Source organism: Nomascus leucogenys, chromosome 6 (assembly GCF_006542625.1).
Source record: "Nomascus leucogenys isolate Asia chromosome 6, Asia_NLE_v1, whole genome shotgun sequence".
NCBI classification, from domain to species: Eukaryota; Metazoa; Chordata; class Mammalia; order Primates; family Hylobatidae; genus Nomascus; species Nomascus leucogenys.
This window is the reverse complement of record NC_044386.1, coordinates 93,542,830-93,557,393: the sequence shown is the minus strand read 5'-3', so window position 1 is coordinate 93,557,393 and position 14,564 is coordinate 93,542,830. Positions and strand designations below refer to the sequence as shown.

General features: G+C 52.5%; 1 protein-coding gene across 1 annotated transcript; it reads right to left on the bottom strand.

Moving 5' to 3' along the window:
• Positions 1–1,182: 1,182 nt before the first annotated feature.
• ISLR (immunoglobulin superfamily containing leucine rich repeat) lies at positions 1,183–4,357 on the bottom strand. Its single transcript, XM_003267200.4, has 2 exons — positions 4,022–4,357; positions 1,183–3,190 (listed from the first exon to the last, which is right to left on the bottom strand). The coding sequence occupies exon 2, from the start codon at positions 3,180–3,182 to the stop codon at positions 1,896–1,898; it is 1,287 nt and encodes a 428-aa protein (XP_003267248.2). The 5' UTR covers positions 3,183–3,190; positions 4,022–4,357; the 3' UTR covers positions 1,183–1,895.
• Positions 4,358–14,564: the final 10,207 nt, after the last annotated feature.

Sequence of the window (14,564 nt, the reverse complement as noted above, 5' to 3'; positions counted from 1 at the left end):
CCCAGTCCTCCCATGTCATTTGGTTTTTGAGGCAACTGAAGCCCAGACATGGGCAATGACTTACCCAAGGTGGCCCAGCACGTGGAATTTGGCTCCATCCTGCTGTTTTCCACCAGACGTGAGTCATTTTTTTCAACTTTTATTTTAGATTAGGAGTCATTCTTGATACATGCTGCTGGTGACATCAGCTCAGCAGGAGCTGCAAGTTGATGAGGGGAGAGTGGGCAGGGGGAGGTGCTGTATGTGGACCAGGAGGGAGGGAATGGGGCTGGCCAGCAGCCAAGGCTCACAGCTGCTACCCCAGACTCCTTAGCCTCCTGCCTCCACTTTGCTGAGCTCAGCAGTTCTAGGAGCTCTGGACAGAGGCCACAGAGCCTCTCCCCTGGGCCATTGTCTCTGCATGCAGCATCCTTGATCTTGAAAGGGATGGGATAGAGGCAGTAGGAAGCCATATATCCTACCTGGCACAGATCGGAGGTTGTGCAGAGTCTGCACGTTAGGACCTCATCCTTATGCTCCTCATCTGGAGAGGCTGAAGGTTGCTGTACACACACACACACACACACACACACACACACACACACAAAACACACACACACTGGCCATTTGGACTTTCCTCTTGGAATGCCATTTCTTCTTTGGGAGAAAGATAAGTACGATTTGTTTCCCCCTGGTTTCTCCCTCAAATATGTTCTCTTGTTCCCAGTCTCTCTGGGGCTTTCTCCTCCTCTGTCCTGTGTCCCCTTCTCCTCATCTGTCTCCTCCATCTTGCCCCATCTGTCCCCTCTTTCCTCTTCATTCCTAACATCTCTTCCAGGAGCAGGACAGGGAAGAGGAGCTACCACCGACGCACTTCCATTTCCTTGCGCCTTTCCAAAATGCCTCTCTTGAAGCCACTACTGACATCAGGTGCTGCTCAGGGTCGCCAGCCACCCCAGGCTCCTGCCCCCACCTGCCCTGTGGGATGGTTTGGAGGAAGGGAACATCTGCAGCTCAGCTCACCGCAAGGCCCAGCCCCTGACACAGCATGGGCCAGCCCTCCTGTGCCTCCATAGTCTGTTGGGGTCTCAGAGGCCCCTGCCAATGTGGGCAGGCAGGCTGGCTGCCCTGACTCTTCAGCTCCTGATCCTATCTCCCAGTAGGGGCTCCTAGATCCAGACAAAATTCCAGGCAGACACGGAGGGGCATCAGAAATGCTGTTTATTTCTCTGCCGCTCCCAAGCTGGCTGGCCTTTGCAGAGGAGCAGACAACAGATGCATAGTTGGGGAGAAAGGGAGGACAGGTTCCAGTAGAGAGGGTGCAGGCTGAGGGAGGAAGGGTAAGAGGAAGGAAGGCCATCCTGGATCCCTACATTTCAGTCTCAGATGAGGACAGAGGGACTCCCAAGCCCCCAAGTCATCAGAAAACACCAAGGAGCAGGAGGAGCTTGAGCGGGTCCCAGGGAGCCTCAGAGCCATACCAGCCACTGTCTGCATCCCAACCTCCTCTCCCATTCGCTGTCTGCCTCAGACCACCTCCCAGCCAAGCCCCAGCTCCGTTTCCCCAATCCTGGCCCTGGCCAGCTTGACAGTCACAGTGCCTGGAATTCCACCACTGAGCTTCTCCCAGTTGGATTAGGGCATCGCTGCCCCTGAGAGGAGAGCACAGGCAATGCTGTTAGCAGCAATGAGCACCGCAGACAGTGAGTTAGGGGATCAAATTCTATCCTAGTCACTAGTTTGAAGCAGGTCTAGAAGTTGGGGGTAGCAGGTGCTCTAGAAGAGATTAGAAGGAGAGGTAGGAAAATGTGAAGTCACCCATGCGGGCCTCAGGAGTTGCCAACCCCAGACCCCTGCAGCACTTAAAGAGGCATTGGCAGGGGCAAGGGGAGGAGTTAGGGAAGCCCTGGGTGGGGCTAGAAGGAGGTGAGGAGGAAGAGGAGGAGGAGGCTTTGACCCAGCAGGAGCAGGCCTGGGGGCAGCTGCCCAGGGACCCCTTCTGCAACTGCAGCCTCAGGGTTCCCAGCACGGCTGAGGTAGATGATGACCACATTGTCCTCCGGCCCTGATGGCTGCACCTCGTTGTCAACCGTATAGCAGCCCTTTCCCTCAACTGCTTTGCCATGGAACCTGCGCCCCAGGGTGTCCTCACCACCCTCGCCGGGCGTGGCCAGTGCCACGTCCACTGAGCTCTCAGCACTGCCCAGCTCATTGGTGGCCAGGCAGCTGTAGGTGCCTTCCTCCAGCTTGCCAAAGTCGGGGATAAGCAGGCTGCCATTGGCAAAGGCCTGGAAGCGTGGCTGGGAGCTGGCCACAGGGGTGCCGGGCAGGGCACGCCCGTCAGTGCCCACATTGGGGCTGGTGATCTCCACAATGCCACTGGGTATCTGGATGTGCCAGTGAAGCTGAGGGGCCGGCTGCCCGTCCACATCACAGTGCAGCGCCAGCACAAAGCCAGGCTGCAGTTCGGCACCATCCTGGCTGGGTTGGTAACTGAGCTGCACTGAGGGCGCCGAGCATGGCAGCGGCGGCAGGCGGCTCAGCGGCGTGCCCTTGAGCACATGGGGTGAGGTGCAGGCGATGTTGTCCTGCTCCGGGATGGACACGGACGTGGCCAGGGCCCATGTTTTGAGCCACACGATGCCGCAGGTGCAGTCGAAGGGGTTGTCGTTGATCTGCAGATGGGACAGCGCGGTGAGCGGGGTGAAGGTGCCCTCGGCCAATGTGTGCAAGCGGTTGTGGTTGAGTTGCAGCGAGCGCAGAGCACGGAGGCTGCGGAAGGCATCGCGGGGGATGAAGGTCAGCTCGTTGCTGTCCATCTTGAGCAATTGGAGGGCACTGAGGTTGTGCAGGTCCCTCCAGGCAAAGTCAGAGATGAGATTGTGGCTGAGGTCCAGGCTCTTGAGATGGCTCAGAGAGGCCAGGGCTCCGGCGGCCACCGTGCGGATCTCATTGTGTGCCAGCCACAGCGACTGCAGCAGGGGCACCTCCCTGAAGGCACCCTCCGGCAAGCTTGGCAGCCGGTTGGCTGACAGGCTCAGTGTAGTCACATTGGCCTGGAAGCCAGGTGGCACGGCCTCTAGGTCGCGGTAGGCACAGTCGGCAATCTGGAAGCCATACTTTTCCCCACAGTCGCAGGGCTCAGGGCAGGCCTGCGCCAGGCCCAGGAGAACTGCCCACCAGAGCAGATGCAGCTCCTGCATGGTGCCTCCTGCAGAGAAAGGCATGTCACCCAGGGGATCCTGAGAACCCGCCAGAGGGACTCATTCCTCCCACAAGTCCAGCCAGAGCTCTTTCCCATCAGGAGGCCCTGTCCCACATAAGCCAGCTAAAGCCCGACACCACCTAGCCCACCGCCCCCATCCTACAGAAGGAGAAACTGAGGCCCAGAGAAGGGCAGAGACTTGCCCGAGGTCACGCAGCCAGGCAGGACGAAGACAGGATGGAAGAGGACCCCAGCTCCTCCTCTGAGTGGAGAGTTTTCCCTGCCTCGGCCTGTTCCTAGCTGACTTTATGACTTGAAATCTGTTTTCCAGCCACCCCCCTCCCCCAGCACTTTGCAGAACCTCCCCCTGCCCTCCCACATCCTGGCCGCAGTCCCTCCCACCGGAGTTCCCCATAGGTATGCTTTGCCCTGGCCCAGACAAGGCCCCTTGTGCAGTGCACACCACCCCCATCCACTCCACCCGCCCTCTCCCGCTCCTCCGGCCGTAACCGCAGCAGACACCAGGCCTTTTCTGTGGAATCACACCCGTGGCCTGTTCTGTTCAAACTTAGCCAGGCAGCTGCCTAAATAAACCCCCGCCAGGACCTCTCAGCTGACTTGGGTGAGGCCAGGGGCTCAGCCCAAACGCAGCTGGGATTTCTGGGGCCTCGGTTGTGGGTTGTGGAAGAAGCAGATGCCCCCTGGATGGCTCCAAGCTAGGGATTGTCCCACACACCTCAGACCAGCAGGGATGGACCAAGAGGGAACCAGCCCCTGTGTCTAACAGGCCTCCCCCTCCCGCCGCTGGCCCTGGAGCCCTCCTCCCCACTGGCTTACCTTCAAGCTACTCTTAGTCAAGCGGAGCCTCTTCTAAGGTGGAACCAAAAAGCAACAGAGGACTTTAGCTCTGAGAGTCTGCAGGGCCACGGGCGCCCAAGGGAGGACTTGGATGCTGGGGCGAGGGGCAGCCTGGTCCCACCCCACCTTCAGTGTGCAGGCCTGTGCCCTCCCTGCCCCAGACAGGGTGCCTGGGACCATCCACTGAGAGGAGGTGGCAGGGAGGAGCCCGGGGCAGCCCGCGCACTCCCTCGTTCCAGCAAAACAACTGCTTCTCTGCAGCAACAAGGACCCGTGTTTCATAAGTGACACCAGAAACTTGAGGGGGGAAGAGATGCCAAATTTTTTTGGGTTGTGTTTTTTCTCTCTCTCTCACTCACTTTTAGCAGCTTCAACTTCCTTAAAGACACAGCACTGTCTGGAAAGGACCCAAGAAATGATGGGGCCAGGAGGATTTTAGCGGGGGAAGGGCGAGAAATTGAATCTCATGGAAGGTGGGAGATTTCCACTTCAAACAAGAAAAAAGGGGAAGCCTTTGTCCGAGCCAGGGTTGTATGTGTGTTGGTGTGTATACGTGTATGTGTGTGTACAAGTTTGTGGATGTGAGGGTGCATATTTCTGTGTGTGCCTGACTTTGTATGTGTGTTTGTGTGGATGTGGGTATGAAACCATGTACATGAGTTTGTGTGTGAGTGTACGTGTGTGTTTGTATGGGTGTGTCTGTCTTGGTGTGGGTTTGTGTGTGGAAATGAGTGTGCATCCATGTGTGTGTGTTTCAGTGAAAAGCCAAGAAGGCCAAAGTGTACAAAGCAGTTACCAACCCTTCAGTGAAAGTCAAGATGTTAGGCATGTTTTTTTTTTTTTAAGAAAACATATCCTACTGGCTCCGAGACTGAGCTGCGCTAAACGCATGTTGTTGTCCAGGGAGCTCCCAAGACTCCAGGCCCCGCCCCTCACTGCACTCCCCACTGGCTGGGGAGGAAACAGGGAGGCCCGGCTCAGAAAGCTCAGTGGGGGAGCCTGTTGGCCTTCGGTGCTCCTGGCCGGGATTCTAAGCCACCCAGGCCCACTGCCCACTGGGCACCCAGAGGGGAGGCCAAGGGGCCGCACTCCTGGAGAGTTCTCTCTGTGTCCCCCACAGGGCCCAAAATCTCACTGTTGGTGCTGGACATCTACGTGGTCAGCATCGGCCTCTCTGAGCTCCACTGTTCCAACACCAACTGTGTGGAAGGGGCAGACGCCTCCAGGGTGAGGATATTTGACCCCTTTTCCAAACAGGAAGGCCCAGGGGAGGGGAATGGGGAAACAAAAGAGGCCCAAAACAAGGGAGCTGGAAGAGAAACCGAAAGATGAGGGAGCCCCAGAAAAGAACTTTGTAGACTGAAGAATTTTGCTCTCCACAGAACAAGCCTACCATATCCCCTCAGTAGCCCTCCCCAAGCTTCCTTAGCCTTCCATCTGATAACTGGCTGAATTCTGCTCATGACTCAACTTACCCTCTCAGCAGGGCCAAGGGCAGACAGGGATCATCTTTGGCTGAAAGCATCCCCAGGAAGCCTGCCCCAGCTCATCACGCCCCATTCCCTGTCACCAAGCAAGGCCACAGAAGTCCCCAGCATGCTGCCTGCAAAACACCCCAGTCTGATGCTGAGGATATTATTATGGTCCAATGGAGGGCCCCCTCTCTTTCCCCTGCAGAGGAAGCCCTCTCTTGCATCATCCTGACTGTGCCAGAGAATTTCTAGGAAAGTCTTGAATTTGGTGGGTCAACCAGAGGCTGCAAGAATACACATCCAGGGTTCAGTAAACCAGAGGGGAGATTCAGTGACCTCAGTGTCAGTCAGGGAGTCCTTCCTGGGGGAGGGGGCTTCACTGTGTTCTGCACAGCCCATACACACACCCTCACCTACACAAAGTCTATGCAACCAGCTTCACCTCCAGGGTGCTCTGAGGAGCTCACAGTTCCCACCCCACCTCCCTCCTTGCAAGCACACCAGGGTCAGAGCGCAAGCACCTCCACAGCCCTCAGTTTCCAGTAACTGTTCTCTCGGACATTCCTGACTTTTCTTCAAAGCTGTGATTATTTATTCATGCGTGTTTAATGTGCAACCCCTTACTAGAGAGGAAGCCCACTGAGGGCAGAGGCCTTACCTTCCCAGGTGCTATTGATCTCCAGCACAGGGAAGACACTCAGTAAGTGCCCCCTTCATGGCATGATGGACAAGTTGGGTGGTCATCAGAACGAACCATTTTAGAGCTCACCCACTTCACCTCCTCATCAACTTACAGATAGGGCCTTTGGGCCCAGGTTAGGGAAGGGGCATGTCCAAGACATTTTTTTTATCTTTTTTAAAAATATATATTTTTAAATTATACTTTAAATTCTAGGGTACATGTGCACAACGTGCAGGTTTGTTACATATGTATACATGTGCCACGTTGGTGTGCTGCACCCATTAACTTGTCATTTACATTAGGTATATCTCCTAATGCTATCCCTTCCCACTCCCCCCACCCCACAGCAGGCCCCGGTGTGTGATGTTCCTCTTCCTGTGTCCAAGTGTTCTAATTGTTTTTAGAGAATATTTCATACAATGTAGGAGACCCATGCTCTGTTGGGTGGGTGAGTATGTCAGCAGCCTTCTGGCGGCAGGGAGCCTGTCCCCTCATTCCCTACCTAAGACCTTAATGACAGCCAAACACTAAGCTCAGACTCCCATCTCAAAACAGATGTGGGGGGCTGAGGGCGGGAAAAGTGGGAGGGACCAGCCCACCTGGGCAGAAATGAGACTGCGCGTGCCGGTCACTGATGTATCTTCCTGGTCTGCTCAGGTCCTGCCACTGCCTGCAAGGTGTGGCCGTACCTGCTTCCACCAAGAAGGACAATAGGGCCCCCAGGATCTCAGCTAAGGACTATTGACTCTCCAAGGTGTCTCACAGTGGGGCAGGTGGGCTCGTCCCTCAGCAGAGCCCAGGAGCAGTTGTGCAGGCCTCTGAGGATGGGGCGTATGACCTCCCGGGTTGCCCCTCTGCTCTTCTCTTGCTGTCACAGCTCAAGTTCTTTCTGTAAAGCCCACCTCACAGGAGATCATGCCAGCAGGCAGGGAGACAAGCCAGAAGTTGGGCTCCCTCATCTTTTCAGCCTGGGAGCTTCCTGTGGGCTGTCTGGGCTGCCATCTCCCCTCTCCTGGCCTCCTCTAAATTGGGCTTAGGCCTGAGATGCGGACCCTTGGTAAGTATGTGGGGCCCTGACTGTCCCCAGAACTAGGAGGCCAAGCTTGGGAGCCCCTCCTATGAGTCTTGGCCCTGTCTCCTGTGGGTCCCTGGCAGCTTGTAGGGTGACCACCCAACAGTACTGGTTCACCTGGAACTGATGGGTTTTCTGGGACGTGGGAGTTTCCATGCCAAAATCTAGACAGTCTCAGCAAACCAGGACAGTTGGTCACCCTAGCAGGGGAGGGGGGCTCACTTCCTCCCACAGTTTTTCTTTCCCCTCCACCGCTCCCCTTCATGCCTGCAGAGGTCCAGCCCCCTCTCCTCCCATTCTGCTGCCTCTCGCTCCGCTCCTGCTCCTGCTCCTGCTCCTGCTGCCCCCAACCAGGGCGCCAGCCGCACCCCAGCTGCCACTGCTCGACCAGGACTCCCCACCCCAGAAGGCCTCACTCCCGCTGACCAGGGGTGCTACATCAGCTTTTCCTGGAAGGCAAAAAAAGATCCTGATGAGAAGATGGAGCGAGAGGGACAAGCCCAGCACAGATAGAGAACTGGAGAGAAACAGAGAAATGAGAGAGACACCAGGAGAAAGAGAGGGAAAAACAGAGAATCACAGCCTCCTTTCCGGAGGTAGAGAAAGGAAGCAAGGGAGAAAGACCCAGAAAGAGAGATGGAGGAAGAAGGTCTGAACCCGGAAACAGGCTCTGAGAGGAGAGAGGCAGTCGGGGGCTGCTGTGGTCAGCTGTGGTTGTGGGCTGTTGCCATCCCACCAAGAGGGGCAGAGTCTGTCTTGGTCCTGACACTGTATTCCCCCCAACAGCCTGCTGGAATAGCTGGGAGGAAGCTCGGCGAACTCCTGGTGGGACTTGGTTAAGCCTGTGGGTGTCCTGGGAGAGAGAGGCTGTTGAGAAGATAGGGTTATGGAAGGAGCTTTGGCCAGCTGATGGGACTGCGTGCGTGTGTGTGTGTGTGTGTGCAACAGGCACATGCATGGGGGGACATAGAGCGATCTGCCTAGGTCACCAAATTATGAGGCTTCCTTTTTCTAAGCCTCAGTGCCTCTGTCATATGTGAGACTTGGTCTAAAGTCCTTTGGCCTCTATATTCTGCCTGTCTAGAATTCTCAAAAATGTCTATGCTGACACGAGGGGCCCGTGTGCATGCGTGTGTTCGCGCACAATTTCTATGTGCATGCATGTGAAAGGTGAGCCTGTGCCTATTTTCCGTGTGTGTGTTGTTCATGCATGAGTGTAGGGATGTGAGGCGGAGTGAGCAGGAGCTCGTGGCATGTGCACCCAGGGCTGTGGATGGGGAGAGGCACTGCAGGCCCTATCTCCTCTTCTGGCATCACCCTAGCCCAGAGGTCGCAGCTGACCTTACCTGGGGTGGCCTCACTCCCATTTCCTCCCCATTCTCCTCCACCCCTTCCCACCACTTGGGCACGAGGGCCTCTCCCCTCTTCTCGGGATCTCTGACCTAGGAACCCAGGCGAGCCTTGGTGGGCAACCTGGCTGCTTTCTCTGGCCTCACCCCGCTTTGCTCTGGCCCTGCTCACTGTGTGCAGCCGCACGTGTGTCCTGCTCCCACCTTGGGGCTGCTGCTCCTACTATTTCCTCTAACTGGACAAAGTCTGTCCATACTTGCAGGGCTCCCTTCCTCTTGTCTTTTGAGGTTTGTTCAAATGCCAACTCCCCAGAAAGGCCTTCCCAGGCCACTCTATATAAATAGTCTTTGTCCTTCGCTGTCTCCTCACCTTGCCTTATTTGTCCTTCTTCCCTACGCTCCCCTGACATCTCTGTTAGTGTGTTTCCTGTCTATCACCGCAATCTGAGTGGGAACTCCACACAGGTGGGTACGTGGTTCTGTCCACTGCTATCCCCCCAGTGCCCAGCAAAGGGCCTGCCACTTAGTGGGTGCTCAACAAATAGTTGCTGAACAAAGGAATGAATGAACAATAACCTGGGCCTTCCAGCTGGAGCCTTTGCCCCCCTCTCTCCTCCCTCCTCCATCTGCCCAGGGCCTCCTAAGCCCTCCCTGCTGACTGTCACTGCCCTTCCACTCAGGGCCTTCTCCAGCCACTGTTCTGGTCTCCTCTCCTGACACCATTCCCACTGCTCTCTCTTGACCTTCGTCTTCGTCTTCAGGAACTATTTTCAGCAGTAGCACCAACTGAAGCATACTTCATAGGAATTATTTTTGTTTTTCCCCAAGCCAGTCCCAGTTTCCAGGAATGCAGAACTTGGCCGCACCCCCAGGATACATCGCAGACGTCGAGTTTTCAGCCCCAGCCCTTCCCAAAGGGTAGGGGTGGGACTGGGGAGTGTTATGAATGACAGTGAGTGTTCAGATTAAGGTTCTAGATTGGAACCAGTGCTATAGGGTCAGGATCATGTCCCTCTGTTAGCTGTCGGGCACTAGGAATGGGCCAAGGGCCATTTGTTAGGGGTCAGCATGAAGGGCCTGGATTAGATGTGGGTGCAGGTTGGAGTGGGTGGGGCAGGGGTAGTTTAACCCTGAGGATGAAGCAGGATCTGGGGTCTGGAATGGGGGAGTCACAATAATCCCTCTGCTCCATGGGAAGTTGGAATTGAGGGTAAAGGACTTGGAGGATAATGCAGAGAGAGAGGAAAGGATTCTCCTGCCTCAGCCTCCTGAGCAGCTGAGATTACAGGCACGCACTACCACGCCCAGCTAATTTTGTATTTTTAGTAGAGACAGGGTTTCTCCATGTTGGTCAGGCTGGTCTCAAACTCCTGGCCTCATGTGATCTACCCGTCTCGGCCTCCCAAAGTGCTGGGATTACAGGCGTGAGCCACCTCACCTGGCCTATTTTCTTTTCTTTTTTTTTTTCAGACGGAGTCTCACTCTTGTCTTGCTATAACAAAATACCTGAGCTTGAGTCTGTTGCCCAGGCTGGAGTGCAGTGGTATGATCTTGGCTCACTGCAACCTCCGCCTCCTGGGTTCAAGTGATTCTCTTGCCTCAGCCTCCCGAGTAGCTGGTATTACAGGTGCCCACTACCACGCCTGGCTAACTTTTGTATTTTTGTAGAGACGGGGTTTTGCCATGTTGGCCAGGCTGGCCCTGAACTCCTGACCTCAGGTGATCCATCTGCCTTGGCCTCCCAAAGTGCTGGGATTACAGGCATGAGACACCACATCTGGCCATATGTGCAAATATTTTAAAGTTATAAATTCTACAAAAGATTTAATATATTCTGTTCTCCAATCCATGACAAATGTGTCTTGATAACTACATGGAAGGCCAAATTCAAAATTTAGAATTCTTGGTGTCCTCATAAAGAGGAGAAATTTGGATACAGAAGGAAGACAAGGTGAAGACACAGGGAGAACATAAAATGGAGATGAAAGCAGCTGGTGGAGCCGTGCATCTGCAAGCACCAGAGATCACCAGCAAGCAACAGATCCTAGTGGAGAGTCCTGGAACAGATCCTCCCCTGCAGAAACCAACCCTGCTGACACCTTGATTTCAACCTCAGCCTCCAGAACTGTGAGATGATAAATTTTTGTTGTTTGAGTCACATTGTCTTTTTTATTTATTTATTTATTTATTTATTTATTTTTAATGAAGCCTTGCTGTGTCGCCCAGGCTGGAATACAGTGGCGTGATTTGGCCCACTGCAACCTCCACCTCCCAAGTTCAAGCGATTCTCCTGCCTCAGCCTCCTGAGTAGTTGGGATTACAGGCTCCTGCCACCAGGCCTGGCTAATTTTTGTATTTTTAGTGGAGACAGGGTTTCACCACGTTGACCAGGCTGGTCTTGAACTCCTGATCTCAGATGATTTGCCCGCCTTGGCCTCCAAAAATGCTGGGATTACAGGCATGAGCCACCGCGCCTGGCCGAGTCACACTATTTTTGATACTTTGTTATGTCAGTCCTAGGAAACTCATTCACTCTGCTGTGAAAAACAAGGTTTTAGTTCATATGCATGGCCCCCTTTCATCACTCTTCTTTCCTTCTGGTTTTTGTGAATTAAAATATTCTTGGTTCTTCTACTGGTTACCTTTGAGCTCTAACTAATAGACCTACTTCCTACTCCATAGAGTGAAGATACAATCGAATGACTTTCCACTATGTAAAACGAGAAACCGACTTCTATCTCTCCTCTATCTCTCAAGTCTTTAATAGTCTTGCATTTACATTTTAAATGATAATAACATTTAGATACTATTCTGAAGTTATTATTATAATGGCTGCATTTTGTCCATAAATTGACTCTAAAAAAAATCAATAAACCAATATTACATTCTCATGCCTGTGTGAGTACAGTTCACTGTCACCGCTGAGCCAAGGAATATCCAAGAATTACATTTCTTTCCCTTCTGATCCAATGTCATGATGCCCAGGCTGCTCAGAAGGGGTTCTTAGCATCAAGGTCAAATGTATTCAATTTTCTTATGCTCCATCAGCTGCTCAAAGACATGCCACATTTCATTTGCTTTATATTTGGGCTACAGCTTTTTCTGCACAGCTTTTCATTTTCCTGGAGTTTCTAATTGCTTTCTTTATTCTAATTGTCAAAAGAATAATGTGCTTTCACCCAATACTAAAAATAACCCAGCTTTGTATACATATTCTTATGCTGACATTACCTGGTATTAAAAGCACCTACTTTCTTATTGACTTGCCTTATTGACATATGAGCGTCTTCTTTTTATTTTTGCTTTTCAAGCAACTGGAAGCCCTTTGATACCCTAAAGCCTCTTCAGTTGCAGAATCCAGAATGAGGCTGGGCTTTAGAGAGCATCTAATCAGAGCCCATTTGAAGCTTCACTCTCTTCCCTGATATGTGATCATAATGTTCTCTCTAGAATCTCATTGATGTTGGGGAGCTTTCTACTCCAGGAGACCCATCTGCTTTGGAGAGGTTTTAAGTGTCTTCTTCTTGGAACAACTCTGTCTTAGTTCATTTTTGTTGCTATAACAAAATACCTGAGATTGGGTCATTTATAAAAAAGAGAAATTAATTTTCTCACAGTTCTGGAGGCTGGAAAGTCCAAGAGCAAGGCACCAGCAGGTTTAGTTATGTCTGCTGAGGGCTGTTCCCTGCTTCCAAGATGGCACCTTGTTGCTGCATCCTCCGGAGGGGAGGAATGCCATGGTCTCAAGTAGCAGAAGGGATGGAAGGGCAGCAAAAGAGTGAACTCCATCTGTCAAGTCTTTTTTTTTTTTTTTTTGAGATGGAGTTTCACTCTTGTTGCCCAGGCTGGAGTGCAGTGGCGTGATCTGTCACTGCAACCTCTGCCTCTTGGGTTCAAGTGATTCTCCTGCCTCAGCCTCCCAAGTAGCCGGAATTACAGGCTTGTGCCACCATGCCCGGCTAATTTTTGTATTTTTAGTAGAGACAGGTTTTCACCATGTTGGCCAGGCTGGTCTCAAACTCCTGACCTCAGGTGATCCACCTGCCCCGGCCTCCCAAAGTGCTGGGATTACAGGAGTGTGCCACTGCCTGGCCTGTCAAGTCTTTTTATAACAGCCCTAACCCCCTAACCCTATCCGTTTATGAGTATGGAGCCCTCATGACTCAATCACGTCCTCAAGGCCACACTTCTTAATAGTGTTGCACGGGGGATTCCGTTCCAACATGAATTTCAGAGGAGACACTATTATACAAACCATAGCAAACTCCAATCATCATCAGGCTCATGCCTCTCCCTCAGGGGGCACCCAGTCAGGAGGACCACTTTCTGTTTGTCTTTGTCTTCCTCCTTCATGATGTTCATACATGAAATGACCCCATATGTCTGTGCGAAAGGATGAAAAAGTTCTCCCTCACTGGCTATTTTCTCTATTGTGTCCTGTTGTTGTTTGGTTGGTCTTTTAACCCATGAGGCCTCTATCCCAAGGTAGAGAGGAGTTGGAGGGAGCATTGTGACTGACCAGCTTCTCTTTAGGGCATGTGACCCATTACGCTGGGGGCAGCAGCACCCACACTTAAAACTTAATCTCTACCCAGGTAGTTCCCTCCCTAGGGAAGCAACCTCCAGTGTTATGGCTGGGAAAGAATTAGAAAACAATTAATTAATTATACCCCTACTTTTAGCCTTTTTTCTTTAGGCAGGAATTACCAAAAATCATATCTATCATTGTTTAAATTCCTACATTGTTAGTATATGCCAGGCCCCCTTTATACATACCATCTCCTTACACAAACCCAGGGTAGGTACTTTTTTGTTTTGTTTTGTTTTAGAGATGAGGTCTCCCTTTGTACTCGGGTTGGAGCATAGCGGCGCTTCACAGCTCACTGCAGCCTCAACCTCCTGGACCCAAAGTATCCTCCTGTCTCAGCCTCCCAAGTAAAGGTAGGTACTTTTTATTGCCCATTCTAGAGAAAAGAGCACTGAGACTCAGGTTAAGGAATTTTTCAATGTCCCGTTGGTTAGGAAATAGGTGACTAGAGTTTGAACCCACGTCTCTGTGATCCTGAAGCCCTGGTTCTTTCGTTCTTTTGAGAGGCCACACAGACAGGATAGGTTCGGTTTCAGCAGGAAAGGGCAGTTTTAAAAACATGAAGGCAGCTGGGTGCGGTGGCTCGTGCTTGTAATCCCAGCACTTTGGGAGGCCACGGCAGGCGGATCATGAGGTCAGGGGTTCAAGACTAGCCTGGCCAACATGGTGAAACCCCATCTCTACTAAAGATACAAAAAGTTAGCAGGGTGTGGTGGCACATGCCTGTAATCCCAGTTACACAAGAGGCTGAGGCAGAAGAATCACTTGAACCTGGGAGGTGGAGGTTGCTGTGAGCCAAGATCGCGCCATTGCACTCCAGCCTGGGCGTCAGGGCGAGATTCCGTCTCAAAAAACAAACAAACAAACAAACAAACAACAACAACAAACGTGAAGGTAGACTTTGACTGGCACTCCAGAGGGCCAGTGGGAGCTGGGATATAGGAAGGCAGCTGGGGCCAGTTTCCTGTTGGCTCTTCTTTTGTGGATATCAGGAGCCAGTACAGGGGCTTTGATGTGACAGGTCAGGATAAGAGCAAGGCGTATGAATCCAACATCTGGCAAAGATAAAACAGATTAGAAACTGGGGGACAGAAGAGGACTGGGGGAGGCTGGGAGAGTTGTAAGGAGGCTATGTCAACAGCCCAGAGAAGAAGCAGTGGTGAGGGAAGGGGTAGTAAAGTGAACAGGTGTGAGAGGTGGTGAAGAAATGACTAGATGGGCCATAAACTGGGACTAGGGCGAGCAAAGGGGGCTTTCCCCAGACTGGCAGAAAGAGTGCAGTCACTGTTCTCTGTGACGTTCACTAAAGCAGCTTCAGCAGTCTAGAGATATTCATTGTTCCATCCACTCCGTAAGTAC

Bases quoted from the DNA above. Each gene is read 5' to 3' on its own strand.
- ISLR (XM_003267200.4), bottom strand. From the start codon at position 3,182: ATGCAGGAGCTGCATCTGCTCTGGTGGGCAGTTCTCCTGGGCCTGGCG.